Genomic DNA, 14,277 nt, shown 5'->3' with positions numbered 1-14,277 from the left:
CATTTAAAATAAAGATACATTAAAAATGTAGAGTGGAAACATTTTCTGAGTTTCTAGAAGTGATGATACTTTATTTGTACCATTTCTTTGGTGTTTTTTCTCTTTTATTTTAGAAGATTTGACCTTTTTTCTGGCTTAGCTAACACTTCCGACTAAATGCAATTTGTTTTTCTGCTCCTTGTTTTGCAAACTGCTTAAGAAAAGAGCTGAAAAATAGAACTGAAGTCTCTGAACTCTCTTGTCTAGTTTTTAGCTAAGCAAAGAGTCTTAAGTTCTTGTTTAAAGGACTAGAAGACCAACTATAAATACATATTATATACATGTACATACATATTTTAGATACTTTTATTACAGATTTAGTAAATTTCTACTTTGTATTGTACAAATTGAAGCCTGTAGACTCAGTCATATTTCCTATCTTATCTTATCTTATTAGGCCTTTCTTTCTCTTATTGTCTTGTATCAAAGGAAATACTTTAACTATAGTTATAATTAATGCACTTTAAAACTTTTAAAATCTATATTCTATTTGTCTTAGGACTGTATTTTGATTTTTGCATTTTACTTGCCGCTTAGTTTTAGGTTTCCAACTTTTTCCGCTCATACAGGAATGTAACTTGTCCTAAACACGGTTAATTGACTAATAATCCAAGACATTTCGGCAGGCAAAAATTCTTCATCACTAATTTTTTTCCCACTGGCCTTAATTAGCTGAGTATTTTCAGAAAAATAAGACATTAATGGTGTCTTATGATAAATAAACAAACTTGCCACACTTGAGGGGAAAAATAATTTGCTGTTATTTCCGACAATCATCTTTACACTGATCCCCTTATGTATAACTCTGTTTATACTCTTCCACATAGATGAATGTCTACGTTCTAGTCATGGCAATATTAATCATCTCTAGCTAATGGGATCTGCTGTCATTTTAACTTGCATTGAAACTGTCTAATCCCATATTGCCTAGCCAAAGCCCAGAGCCGCCTTTTTCCTGCTGCATTTTCTATTAGGTTAATCCTTTCTGACACCTCTGCGATTAACCTCTTTTCCTTATTGGAAATGAGAAGCTCTCCCGCCAGTTCCTACATCCTAAATACTTACCTTCCTGAAGAGGAAGAGTGATGGTGAAAGCGTCTTATGGTTAGAAATGATTCACTGCAATGCTGCGTCTTGTTCATCAATGGAAAAGGAGAGGAAGTGGCGAAGCAAAAGTTAACCACAAAAAACTGTTTTTACCTTGACTACAAAAAGGAGGGACCTTTTTAAATTCTAAACCCACCCTGTCTTTTTGAAAAAGTCGGCTTATTGTAGTAAAAGTTAGAGGAAATTTCTAATATATAATCTTGGAATATAGAATAGTTAAAATAAATCCCTGGAAAAACAAAAGAAAAATGTGTAAAACATCTGGAATACTGTATGTTGCAAATAAACAAAAAAAAATGTATTTGAAGAGTAAATTTACAAAAGTTTAAGGCTAAGAAAAATATTTTCTTTTTCAACTGCTCTCTGGAGAGGTGACCAGAGTTAATCGCCTATCTCTCTTTAATCCTCCTTTGCAACAAGCTTTATGTCTTCTTTCAACACATCAATGGATCTCCTCTTGGTTTTTTCTCCAGGATCATTTAGCACCAGCCTCCAAAAAAATAAACCTTCAGATTTGTGGGCCTAACAAAAGAAACCCAGAATTTTAACCAACAATCTGAGAAAAACAACAACACAGTTTTGACATTAACCAGAGACATTTAGTTTAGATTAAATATTATAGTTTAAAAATCTGAGGAAAAGAAAAGAAGACAGAATTCTTTCACATTCAGACCAAAAACCCAGATTTCCTGAACCAAAACCACAACTTTTAGACTAACAGTCCAGAAATGCAAAGCTAGAATCAGAGTTTCCACTAAAGATTCAGAACTTTTAGAACATAGTCAGACACTCAAAATTATAAAAATTGTATATAAATAAGTCAGTAATCTAGAAAATAAAATATCTTTTAAGACCCACTCCAATGAAAATCATGTTTTTTTGGTGTTTTTAACATGTTCTTGTGGCATTTTTATGATGATATATTAGGAAGATTAAACTTAAAGTTGCAAAATTGTGTAAGCTAACGGGAGAGCATGTAAACCGAGAGCTCTCAGTTATGGGGTTGCTCAGAGGCAAATCACCAATGAACTTCTGCTGATCTGCAGAAACCATGTCCTAGAAAAAAACACATTTTTTTAAAAATTTTGCACAAAACAACTAAATTACCAAAAGAGGAAAAAATTGATCAGAAAATCCCCCGAAACACAAAAACACTGCAGCCTCCATAGCCTCAGAAATAAAATGAATTACAAATCTTCATCCAAACTTCGTCCAATCTCCAAGTTTCTCCTTCTCTTCTTGCTTGGCGTTTGCTTTCTGTAAATGTAACGCTAATAAAAGAAAAGTGACTTTTTTTTACATGTTTTATTAAAAAAAAGAAACCCAACAAGAATTGTTTTGTTACATTTTTTTACATAATGATCAAGGATTTTATTATAGTCTATTTCATCAGTTTCATATCATTACAGAAAATGTTATAGTACAGCATTGATCAATGTCTCCTCATTGCTTAATAATTTCTTCAGGAGTGCTGGTCACATATATCTGTACAATATGGTTCTTTTTTTTCTGTACATTTTTGTGAAGTTGGTTAAAAAGGCTTTCAGCACTTAAAGAAGCTGTTTTCTTTTTTTCTGGAATCTTTTCTTAAATAGTTGTTTAAATAAAAGAGTGTTTGTCCCAGGCTCAGCTCGCCCCTGCTGAGGGTTTGGGGCTGAGTTTGCACCCGGGTCTCCATGAATATAAGGAAGCTTCGGGGTCTGGGCCCACAGGGGTGCGTCCCGTCCCGTCCCGTCCCCCCTCCCCACCTCCTCCCTGCCCAGGCATTTGGCACTGCGCACATTAACAAGACTCACAAGATAAACAACAAGCAAAGCTCTTTGTGAAGCCATTATGATGCATACTAATGAGAGAAAAACTGAAGTGTCACCTCGATGGGCGCTCAGATAAGGAGGCGGTCGAGTGTGCGCCCTCATCCTCGTACCTGAGCACCATGGGAAAACTGGAGTTTTTTTTAATGTTTTCTCCATTTTCAGAAAACTGATTATTTTAGTCCACTAAAGATGAGAAAATAAAAAAATTCTTTTTTCTTTTTTTTAGTCCTGGCAGGCACCTACAGCTGTCTATTAAAATGCTACTGCTATAGATAAGGTCTAGCATTGAACACACAAAGCAATTGCAATGAAAGGAACAAAGTTGCCTTAATATAATAATGATAATAAGAAGAATAGTGATAATAATAATAAGAATAATCATAATAATATATTACAGAATAAATCTCTTTTTATAATTAATGTTTTCATTAAAAGTTATATTTTTTTCTTTGAAATACAATAATCTTTTTAAATTATTTTTTTTCATATGTATCTAGGTTGTGATCAAGATGTTGACTATACCTCAACGTTTTCCAAATCAATAAAAACTAGCTGTGCCGTTGCATATTACAGAATAGTTAATGATATGTGGACATGCACCGTGAACCACCCATTTCCAACCCGTGCTATGTGACGCCATCTCGCCATCCCACCGTGATGACATCATAGCCGGCCGATGACCATGACGTCAACCACCTCGCCCTTGTGCAGCTCCACGTATTGCTCTGTTTTGGGGGGTAGCATCAGGAGCCCGTTAGCACTGCGCATACTCATCAACCTGCTGCTCACCTGGTTCCCTGCAGAACAGACGAAAACATAATTATTTTTTGACATATTTTCATAGATTAATCTAGGTTCCAAGCACAGAACACGCTGGTATGATCATGAAATCACAGAAAATCTTGAACTCCTTGTATTTGGACATTTAACCCCTTGATGCCTGTTGATGCAAAGATGTGTCAAACCACCTTGGCCCCAAAATTACATTAATTCAGCATTTAAAAACATTTTGTTTTCATCGCTGTTAAATGTTTTGTTGCTGATGTCACCAGACTTCAAAGCTTAAACTGCAAGGACTTTGTAGTCCTCATAGTTGAGATTTAGTTTCTGAAGTCCAATTTTTCACCTAAAAGAGTGAGACTGTGGAATAAACTAGAACTAGAGACACATATCTGTGACAGAATCTGGAAAAAGTGGCTAAAATCTGGACAGAGTTGCAAACTTTAATAATCTACCATATAAAGTAACTTTAAATATAATGTAGAATATTTAAATAAAATTGATATGTTATGAGAGATCCCGAGCTGCAACATGAGCAAATCATCTTTTTCAATGTTAGTTTGTTTACTAAATTAAATTTTTCTTTGATGTACTCAGTTATATCCACTATTTATTTATGATTAAAAAAGAAAAAAAAAGATTCCTGCAAAAACTGCATCTTATGTGAAGAAATCCTTGTTTCAAGGCAAATTGTTTTACTTTCTGTCTTGAAAAAAGTTGTTCAATGGCGAAACTATCATAGTTTAAGAAAACATGTTTTAGGGACTAGATTTTTTTTCTTTAAAGAAAAATTCTTGGTAAGACCATTTTTCTTACCCCAGTGAAAGATTTTTTTGTTTATTTAAAGATCCACCTCAGTGAAAACTGTTTTTTTGTTTTATTTCAATTCAATTCAATTCAATTCAATTTTTCAATTCAATTTTATTTGTATAGCCCAAAATCACAACAACAGTCGTCTCGATGGGCTTCGAAGTAAAACATGAACTCAAAAGGATCACGAATACAAAGAGTTCAATAGGAAAATACTAAAATGAACTAACAAACTGACTATGCTATACTGGCATCCCTGCCCTTAGACCCCCCTTTGGGGTAAGGAAAAACTCCCAAAAAAAACGGATTCCGGAAAAAACGAAGAAACCTCAGGGGTGCCCACATGAAGGAGGGATCCTCCCCCAGGACGGACAGGCGATTTACCAGAACTCATAGAGAAGAATTAACTTATCTAAATCTACAACTACATATATAAAAGTCCAGCAGACGAGCTTCATCCAGCCGTGGTTGTGGGGACAGTCAAAGGCGCGAGTCGAGCCGGAGACAGGAACCACAGCCAGGTGTAGGAGCAGGAGCAGAGACGAGGTACTCGGTCTATTATACTATTACTATTTAACATGTTCTTTTTCGGATGATGGAGGACACATACAGTATAAAGAAAATTAACGTTGCAATTCTGAATATTCCTTTATTCAAACATTGTGAATCAGGAGCAGGTGACAAAAGTTTTTGGAAAAAGCTTGAAGCAGTGACGTAGGTGCTACAATCGGCAGACATAAAGCTCCGCGCATCGATTCTTTCCAATGCAATCACTTGTAGACGACTAGATCCATGTACGTTTTCATTTTTCCCTCATCCGAGCTGCATCTGCATCCAGACCGCATAGCTGCAATATTGCTCACGATTTCTGCTGCACCGTTAACGTTAGGATGGGGTTGTGAGGGACTTTAAGCTAACTGGAAAGAGTGAAAACAAAGGCATGATGATGCAGGCTCACTTCATGTGGTCTCGCCCACAAATCAAAGGCAAATTTCTGATGCACTCCTGCCGCTCTGCAGAAAGTATTTTTCTAGAAAACAACAGTTTAAAAAAAAGAGGCTAAAAACGGCCTAATCATAATTAAAAGGTCACTGCAAACAATTTAAAAATCGGTCTAAAGATGATCAGAGTGGGACGTTAAAGAAAATCTGCCAGTGGGGTAAGAATTTTTTTACTTCTTTCTGAGGAATCTACCTCAAAAGGCTTTAAGGTTTAGAAATGTATACCAAAAATCTTATTCTGGCATGAAAAGTATAAACTGTTAACAAGTTTTTTCTTCATGAGGTAAAATGATGTATTTGGTTTTTACTGATTGTGTTGAAACAGAATTTTCCAAACCAGAGCGTTATCCATCAGCCGTGTTTGTTACACTTTGCATTCCTGATGCTCCTCTTTACCCCAAAGTATGAACAGTTTTATTCAGAATGGACATTGCAGGCCCACGCTTGTCCAAAAGCGTCTTCAGAGGCAAAGCAGTGGCAGGAGAAAGCTAAATCCAGGTGTTTTGTGTTTGTATTTCATGCATCTGTCAGTCTGACAGCATTCTGGGAGGTTGTGTGTTTTCAGGTGCGGCCTTTTGCACCTGTGCTCTGTGCCCAAGGCAGAGGCTCCTGGTGATGCCACGTCAAAATGCAGCGGTGGTATTCAGGGCGAGGGTCCAACTTCACATCGCAAGACAACTAGAAGCAAACAAATCATGTCAAGATATCTTTATATTAGCAAATATTTGATTTAAAACATTTCTACACCTAAACTAAACTACCTGAATAAAGTTCTATTTTAACTAGCTCACATTCATATCATCTCCTGAAATCCCTCTGGCTCTATTTCTGCTTTTCTTTCTTTTTTCATTTAGGAGTCTCAACACTTCTTCTCTGGGCTAAAAAGAAACAAAACTTTTTGTAAAGTTTGTCATATTTCCTTTATGAGAGTTCAGAGTGCGTAAATTTGGTTTGGGATTCCTGCAAAGCCCCGAACACTGTAATCCTTCAAGGTTTATTTATGTACAATACTTTCAATAAATAAAGACTTCAGAAAAGTAAATGTTCAAAAAAATGTTATTGCTTAATCTAAGTACCAAACAATTAAAACGAAATTATGAAAATGTTTTAAACTTATGATGCAGATTCTGTCATTTGCATCTAAAAGTTGATGTATTTTTCTAATAAGCCGCTCTTCTATTTACTGTCTGCTTAGAGAAAATTGTCTGGCTGTATTTGTGCTTTCAGGTCATAATTCCCCATACTAAGTGGCACTAATACATTTAAGCTGATTTCTAACTGCTTTACAACAGCAAATGATGGAGCGCTGAACTCTGGATGGCACCCATAATGGCAGGGGACCAGATCCTTTTCGTGATAAAGCAGGTTGGGACATAAGATGCTCACTTTGTTTGTGATTTTTCCACTCCATAGTTATCAATATTCATGACTGGGGAGCAGGCCTGCAGGTCAGTGTGGGCTGTGACGCCGCCAAGTCACAGCAAAACACTAAATATGCATCAAGCAGATGATGAAAATGGCAATAAATCCTGGATCGAGATGCAACAAAGTAGTATTTTTTTGCCTTTTTATTTTTTTTAAATATTTTGATTTGTTGGATCTGTGCTGAAATTTGTTTTTAAAAATGTGACCGTACCCTCGCTTTGATGATGGTGGGCCTGGGGTCCAAAATACCCTGCATCTTCCTCAAAGCAGGGATGACAAAAAGATTACAAGTGACAACAGCGGACACGGGGTTTCCTAGGACAGACGGACAGATGCAGAGGGGAGATAGCACAGAGAAAAATATCTTAGTGACGTCTCAGAGCAAACAGCTGGCTAAATTCCTCTTTCTCTCAACTTCACACACTACCTGGGAGGGCAAAAATTAGTTTTCGAGCACCATCCATGTCCAAAGTGGCAAAGGTTGTTGGGAGACTAAAGGGGAAAAGAATTTAAAACAAGTATTTAGGAGTGGAAAAGGCGAACAACCGTAACTCAAGAAAGTTTCTCTTTTTTTTACCCTGGTTTCATAAAAACGCGTCCAAAATGGATCTGAGCATGAAGATCGATGTCCAGCACCTGCTTAAGGTAGTCCTAAATATTTTAGAGGGAGAAAAAAATAATTATATATACTGGACATATAGTTATATGTTCAAACAATGACATCCTTCATTATTCCTTCTTCTACCACAAGGTGTCAGTAGAACACAGCATTCTTGCTTCTTTTTACCTTCTCTCCCATTGACACTCCTCCTGAGGTGATGATGACATCAGCACGGCTGATGCCTTCATTTAGAGCGTTGAGAAGGTCATCAGGACTGCAAGGCACAAAAAAAGAAATAAAAAAACAACACCTTATTCCAACAGCAGAGCATCAAAAAACCCTTTCCACAGGAGTTAAAAACAACCAAATTAAGATTTTCAAATATGATAAGAAGTTGAAACTAATTTATTAGTTTAGGACATTCTGGCTAGGCCAGATCTAAAAACATACTTGTCCCCAACAATGCCCAAGTTGATGGTGGGGTAGCCATGTTCCTGGATTGTGGCAAGCAGGGTGGAGCGATTGCTGTCCCGAATCTTCCCTGGATGAAGGTCGTCCTCTGGATTGAGCAGCTTCGGAGATCCAGGAGAGATTAAATGTTGGAAACTCTCATATTTTATTCAACACACACGTTGTTATTTTTTTTTTTAAGGTAAAGTGTCTCATTGAGTAACATTGAACAAAGTTTGGCGAGAAAAGGAAATAAACAGGAGAAGAGTAAGTGCAGTCATTAGCAAACTGCTGATGTTAAATAAAGGTTCAGACGTGTAAAACACAAATATATCTGATAGCTAACCACACATTTTTTTATTTTCTTAAACAAATTTATGCACACATTTTAATTTTTCCTCAGAAATAACAAGATTGAGATGCGCCTTTAAACATCACATGAAAAGTTTTAGCTGGAGCGGAAAAAGAAATTGACTGTAAATCTCCTTTAAATGATTATTGCTAATTTAAGATGATAATTTTTACTTAATCAGAAAATGTAATCAAATTTCAGATCAGGGGAAATGAGGGAAAACAATCAAGTTTTCTTTGGTAAATTCACAATAAAAAAGACGCAGCACTTCCTGAAAGTTTTACCTCATTTCCTGTGGACATGACGGCCACCACAGGGAATTTTTGGACCTCTACCTCTGTGACGCCTACAGTCGCCAACAGTCCTATTTCAGAGGGGCCCATGTGGGTGCCCTTTGCCAAAACGCACTCCCCACGTTTGATGTCATGACCAATAGGCCTGTGGAGGGAAGAAGCTGTAGTTTAAAACACAGTCTGCCCAAAATGTTGTATGTTTTATTCTGAATGTGTCAAATTTAATGTAGGAAATCAGATCGACCTGATATCTTGTCCCGGACGGGCTTGTACCAGGATTCGTACTTCCAGCTCCTCTGTGCCCTTATAGACGGATAAACCATGGACAAATAGAACTGATCAGCTGTTCTGGCAACACTGCATTAGGTTTTGGGAAACGCCAAGCTTACATCTTCAGACTCCCGAAGCAGCTCGGTGTCTTCCACTTGGACTACAGCGTCTGCCCCGCATGGAATCGGTGCACCTGTCGTCACCCTCATCACCTGGCCAGGCATCACTGTGTGGGTGGGCTTCATGTGAAAAGAAAGTAAAGGTTACCCAGATTTAGTAAAATTTTGCAGCTAAGATTTCAGTTTATGATTATTCCTGAATAATATGTACGTAGATTTCTTTCTTTAATCCAGTCAGATAAAAAAAATGTAGGGGTGTTTTTATCATGTTCTTGTAGCATTTTTCTGATGATGGAGGACATGTATAAAGAAAACTAAACTGAGAAATGCACTTCTAACTATTTCTTCATTTAAACTGTTGTGAATCAGGTACAGAAAAAGGGCTTATTTGTGAAATAGAAAAGCTCCCTGCTCCGTTACATTCTGATGCGTCCACTTACTGGCAAACAGATCAAGGTTCGTCTTAATTTTCCTCATTTGATTTGGCATCTGGCTCAAAACTGTACGGCTGGATAGCTCCAATATTGCTTGCCCTTTTGATGCACCAGTAATGTTAGGTTGGGGGTGTAAGGGGCTGTAAGCTAGCAGTAGAGTGTGTAAACAGAGAGCTCTCAGTTATGGACGAATTTATGAGAAGAGGGGGCGGGCGGGGTTGCTCATTGCCAACAGTCCTGCCCACAACTCATTGGGGAATTTCTACCGCCGTTCTGCAAAAACTATGTCCTAGAAAACGACACAGGTTTCTTGATTTATGGCTAAAAACAGCATCATTTGGAATGCTTTTGAAATAGATCAAAAGATGATCAGAGTGGGACTTTAACTGAGATTTAATCAGAAATAAATAAGATGGATTTTGTGAGCCAGAGGGATCAACCCCATCAAGAAAAATGTGCTAAAATGTATCTGAACTAAAGTGCAGGACACGTAACCTGCATGCACATTGATGCTCAGAGTTTGAGGGAGCAAACAAATCTTAAAAAGAAAAAAAAACAGCTTGTCTCAGAGGCTTGAGATGCTCAGTTTCTGGCCTTGTTTTCCTGCAAAAGCCTCTTCATCATCTGCCAAAGCAGTACACTGATGTGCCACTAAAGCTGCTCAAGGCAAGAGGTGAAGTCAAGGACAAATGCACTTTATGCTCATATTCAGGACACACAGGCTTTTACTTCTCAGGGAAATAGGTGGAAGTTAAAGGTAAACATGTCTGGATAAGTAAACACAAACCTGCTCTCCAGCTTGGGACTCTCCAATGATGAAGCGGTCACCTGGGCCGTCGGCCGCTGAGAGAACAGACAGATTTATCAGGATTAAACCCAGTCAGCATGCAGGCATGTGTCATAGGGGTGAACCAGTTTCTCTGCCTGAGCCAGGAGCAACAGGAAGAGATCAAAAATAGGAAAAATTTGACATTTTTCATTAGAATTAAACCCAACAGACTAGTTAAATTTGATAGATTCTATAACACCACAGTAAAACCTTTTGCAAGAAAACACTTTAAAACACAACTTTAAAAACAAAAACAAAGTTCAGCCCACTTCCCGTCTACGGCTCGGAGTTTAGAGATTTTTAAAAGCTCAATTTTTCATCATTTATTTTTGGCTCCATTTTCGGACGAAATGCTGCTAAAAAGTGGTCCAACCTCATTCTAAACGAGTGTAAATGCAAAATTTGCATTGAAAATTATCGCGTCTTTGGAAAGTGTGGCCTGCATCTCTATTCCTTTACCTCATGGATTTTAGAACTTTCCTGATCGCCAGCTTCATTGTAACACAAAGTGACAACAAAAGCTAGATACTACAGCGTGATATGAGAAAAACTTGACTCCAGAAAAAAGTGGATCCTCCATATTTGTACACAGACTTCTCCAAATAAAATGTTCAGTACAGTAGCACAAGTCCAATGTCTGCTTTTCCTATACCACGTCCAAGAGCCGGCAGGTGTAGCAAATTGTTTAGAAGAGACCTTTGATTGCAAGACACTGACCTCTCACAGCATATCCATCCTTGACCGAAGCGGGGAAGGGCGGGAGGTTGTCTTTGGCATAAACGTCCTGAGCCAGGACTCGACCCATCCCATCTGTGGGAGAACAACGTGGGTGAGAGGAGGGAGGCGGGCACAGAGAAGGCGACGACGTACGTCGGATTTGGATAAGGATGCAAGGAGAAATGTGCACTAGAGGTGTGTGTATGCGTGCACTGAAGAGCCACACAGTGTGACACCACACATATGGGTCTTTCTTTACTTTCAACCCATGAGCTGACGGACACACATGCACTCTGCTTCTATTTTAGCTTATTGATGGAGCAAGTGTCAGCTCAAATATCTTAACTGCTTCCACAACCTTTAAGGATGAAGACCAGATATTTTCAATGAGCTTGCAAAGGAAAAGAGAATGAAAGAAAGAGAAGGATCCACCAGAAAGGTGAGTGGAAGTAAAAAAAAAAAAAAAAACGCAGTAAAATACTTCAAGCTGCTGTGTGGCTATAAATAGCATTTCTCAGAGCTGAAACGCTGTGATTGTGTGGGTGGTAATATGAAGATCCAAGCTTTGATATCAAAGAAGTAAAAAACAAAAAAAATGGTGCACTTGAACACAAGTACCCACAAACGTAAAAACCAGCAGAGGATTATGATCTGCAGGAAACAACACGAGCTTCTGTCCAAATCCAGCATTATAAGGTCAACAGGATTTCATTCTATTTTCTGGATTTTTATATCTTCCTTTAACACATTTCTCTAAGAAGAGTGGGATTTTTGATTAAAAAACACACAGGTGGCATCAGATTGCAATTAAGTTTTAAAAAATGGCAAAAAAATATTTCTATTGTTTATTTACTTCTATTAAGAGATTCTTCCATATATTTTTTTGGATGACTATTCTTTCCTACCTTCATCACTAACCATGTCTAAAAGTCAACATTTATTTTGTTTCTGACAGCAACATTGCAACAACTGCTTTTCTCCCTGAAGTGACACTTCATGTCAAGAAATCTAAGACAAGCCACAAGAGGGCAGTGCAGCAGCACAGCAAGTTTACTTGTCTCAGCGTTTAACCGCTGAAATTTATAAGTGTGTCTGCTGTGCTGCTTAGAACTCATACATTTATTTATGTCAAAAATGGCTTAAAAGGCTATTGATTAGATGCAGTGCACACTACTTATTTTAACTTGATTCTAGTTTCAATCCAAACAAAAAAGGGTTAGTTGTTTACATGGGTGCACATGTCAACAAACTCTGATTCTATTCACTCACACATTCAAAATCCAGCTGTCGCCCATCTAAATATTTAATCTCTAGCTACCTTCTCTGTCTTCCTTCTCCAGCTTTCCTCCTCTCAGCTGCCCTCGTCTAAACATGAAACATCACTTTACAACCCCAGAGATAAAGTGTTTGTTCTATCTTCACTAATCTCAAAGTCACATGTGCCCCGGGCCTTCATCGCTCTGAGTCCTCCTCATAGAAGAAAAGCGAAGGAGCCTGCATTTCACCCTCCGGGGCTCGCCTCGGTTCTGTCACCCTCCACCGGCACTTAGCCTGCTCTGCCAGAAGGATGACAAGATCCTCCTCTGCTTAAACCTATTAGTGTGTGCACATTTGCATCTGCTGGGATCGGGGCATTCACCGTGTGAATTACAGTTACATTAAAACAAATCGTACAAATTCAACAATAGCACAAACGCAAAAACACAAGTAATTAGCACTGATTCAATTATTATTTCTAGCCACTGAGGGGAAGTCAAAATAAGCTTTAGGCCCAATGCAGCTTTTTCACTTAATTGAATAGTGACTTTATCAAACCACATTTTGATAGCAAAATCCTGGATTTTATTTGTGAAAAAGAACAGCTCTGAGTCAGAGACAAGGTGATGCTAAAATGCATCAGCAGTACTAAAGAAATATTTGAATTATTCCTCTAAAAACAAACTTATTTCAGACGAGAACTTGTTCCTTCCATCCTTCCTCAAATCAGACCTAAATGAGTTTCTCTAAATTGATATTTAAAGACCCACTCCAACAAAAATTGTGCTTTAACATAACCTTGTGGCATTTTTCTCCTGATGGAGGACATATATAAAAAAATGAAGGTCATTTCCAAAGTCTGTCACTGCTCGGTGCACTAAATTGGACACTTTTTTGGGAGATTTCCAAATCTACAATTCCAAAATCCTTTCCCCCTAAAAATCTCCCAGAAGTCTCGAAAAACCAGTGTGCATCAAACCTCACTAGATTGTCAAACATTTACCACAATGCATTGCTTTTACACAACTTATCATGTGAAAATAATGTATTGCAAATTATTTTTGATAAAATAACTAGGTTTTTATCATGTTTTGTCTTGTTTTTTTATCTATGGATTTCATCATCACTGTAATGAGTTTAAAGAATCTGTGTGAATTCTTCATTGCTTTGACTACAGTGCTTGAACTCAATCAATCAATCAATCAAGCAATCAAGCAATCAATCAACCAATCAATCAATCAAAGCACAGTGGATTAACAAACAATTTTTGTAAAATATTCATATTTACTTGGTTTTTGTTTTGGAAAAATAAATCTATGATGTCATCAAAAAAGTAGTGAGCATGGTGTCTAACTAGATAAACAGTCCTGCACTATAATTACGGACATAATGCGGATATAGCCTAAGCTTCAAATTGTATTTCTAAGGATTTCTTTATTTAAATTGTTATGAATCAGGAGGAGACGAAAAATTGGCATTTAAAAAAAAGATGGTTGACAGAAAGTGAGGACGGGCTTACTCCTTGCCAATGGTCCTGCCCACAGCTCAGAGGTGAGTTTCTATTGAACCTCTGCTGCTCTGCAGAAAATATGTCCAAGGAAAGGACACCGTTTTTTTTTAAATTTTGGCTAAAAACAACATAAACATAATTTAAAAAACATAAAAAAAACATTAAAAATAAATAAACAAAATACCTAAATCAAAAGATGATTGGTGTGGGTCTTTAAATAACGGCCAGAAATGATCCAGCATTAATGTAAGATTTCATTTTTGCCTGTTATTCCACTAAAATGTGACTTCATTTAGTCCCAGAAAAAGATTTTTTAAAAAGCTGTGCATCTGGTCAACAGAGTTCAACTGCAATATGCCAAAATGTGCTCTCCCTCTCATTGTTTACAGCCATGCGTATAACATGGTCAGATCAAGTCGCCATGGCGACTGTGTCCTGCTGAACCCTCTTTGCCCAATCATTGCTGCTT

General features: G+C 37.6%; 1 protein-coding gene across 7 annotated transcripts in view; it reads right to left on the bottom strand.

The window, feature by feature from the left end:
- Positions 1-2,436: 2,436 nt before the first annotated feature.
- The window catches only part of gphn (gephyrin), an 87,354-nt gene continuing 75,513 nt past the window's right edge, over positions 2,437-14,277 (bottom strand). For 5 of the 7 annotated variants that reach the window (XM_023953011.1, XM_023953014.1, XM_023953013.1 and 2 more), the window contains 12 exons: positions 11,042-11,134; positions 10,283-10,338; positions 9,062-9,181; positions 8,917-8,975; positions 8,664-8,817; positions 8,028-8,149; positions 7,764-7,851; positions 7,554-7,627; positions 7,401-7,468; positions 7,188-7,291; positions 6,133-6,229; positions 2,437-3,757 (listed from right to left, as the gene is read on the bottom strand). In XM_023953011.1, the coding sequence (XP_023808779.1) occupies positions 3,624-3,757; positions 6,133-6,229; positions 7,188-7,291; positions 7,401-7,468; positions 7,554-7,627; positions 7,764-7,851; positions 8,028-8,149; positions 8,664-8,817; positions 8,917-8,975; positions 9,062-9,181; positions 10,283-10,338; positions 11,042-11,134 (1,169 nt within the window). In that variant the 3' untranslated portion in view covers positions 2,437-3,623. The remainder of the gene's footprint in view (positions 3,758-6,132; positions 6,230-7,187; positions 7,292-7,400; positions 7,469-7,553; positions 7,628-7,763; positions 7,852-8,027; positions 8,150-8,663; positions 8,818-8,916; positions 8,976-9,061; positions 9,182-10,282; positions 10,339-11,041; positions 11,135-14,277) is intronic. The other 2 variants (XM_023953012.1, XM_023953017.1) reach the window with 1 other exon arrangement.

Source organism: Oryzias latipes, chromosome 24, assembly GCF_002234675.1.
Source record: "Oryzias latipes chromosome 24, ASM223467v1".
Lineage (NCBI taxonomy): Eukaryota > Metazoa > Chordata > Actinopteri > Beloniformes > Adrianichthyidae > Oryzias > Oryzias latipes.
The sequence above is the reverse complement of the archived record's forward strand: the minus strand, read 5'-3'. Positions and strand labels throughout refer to the sequence as shown.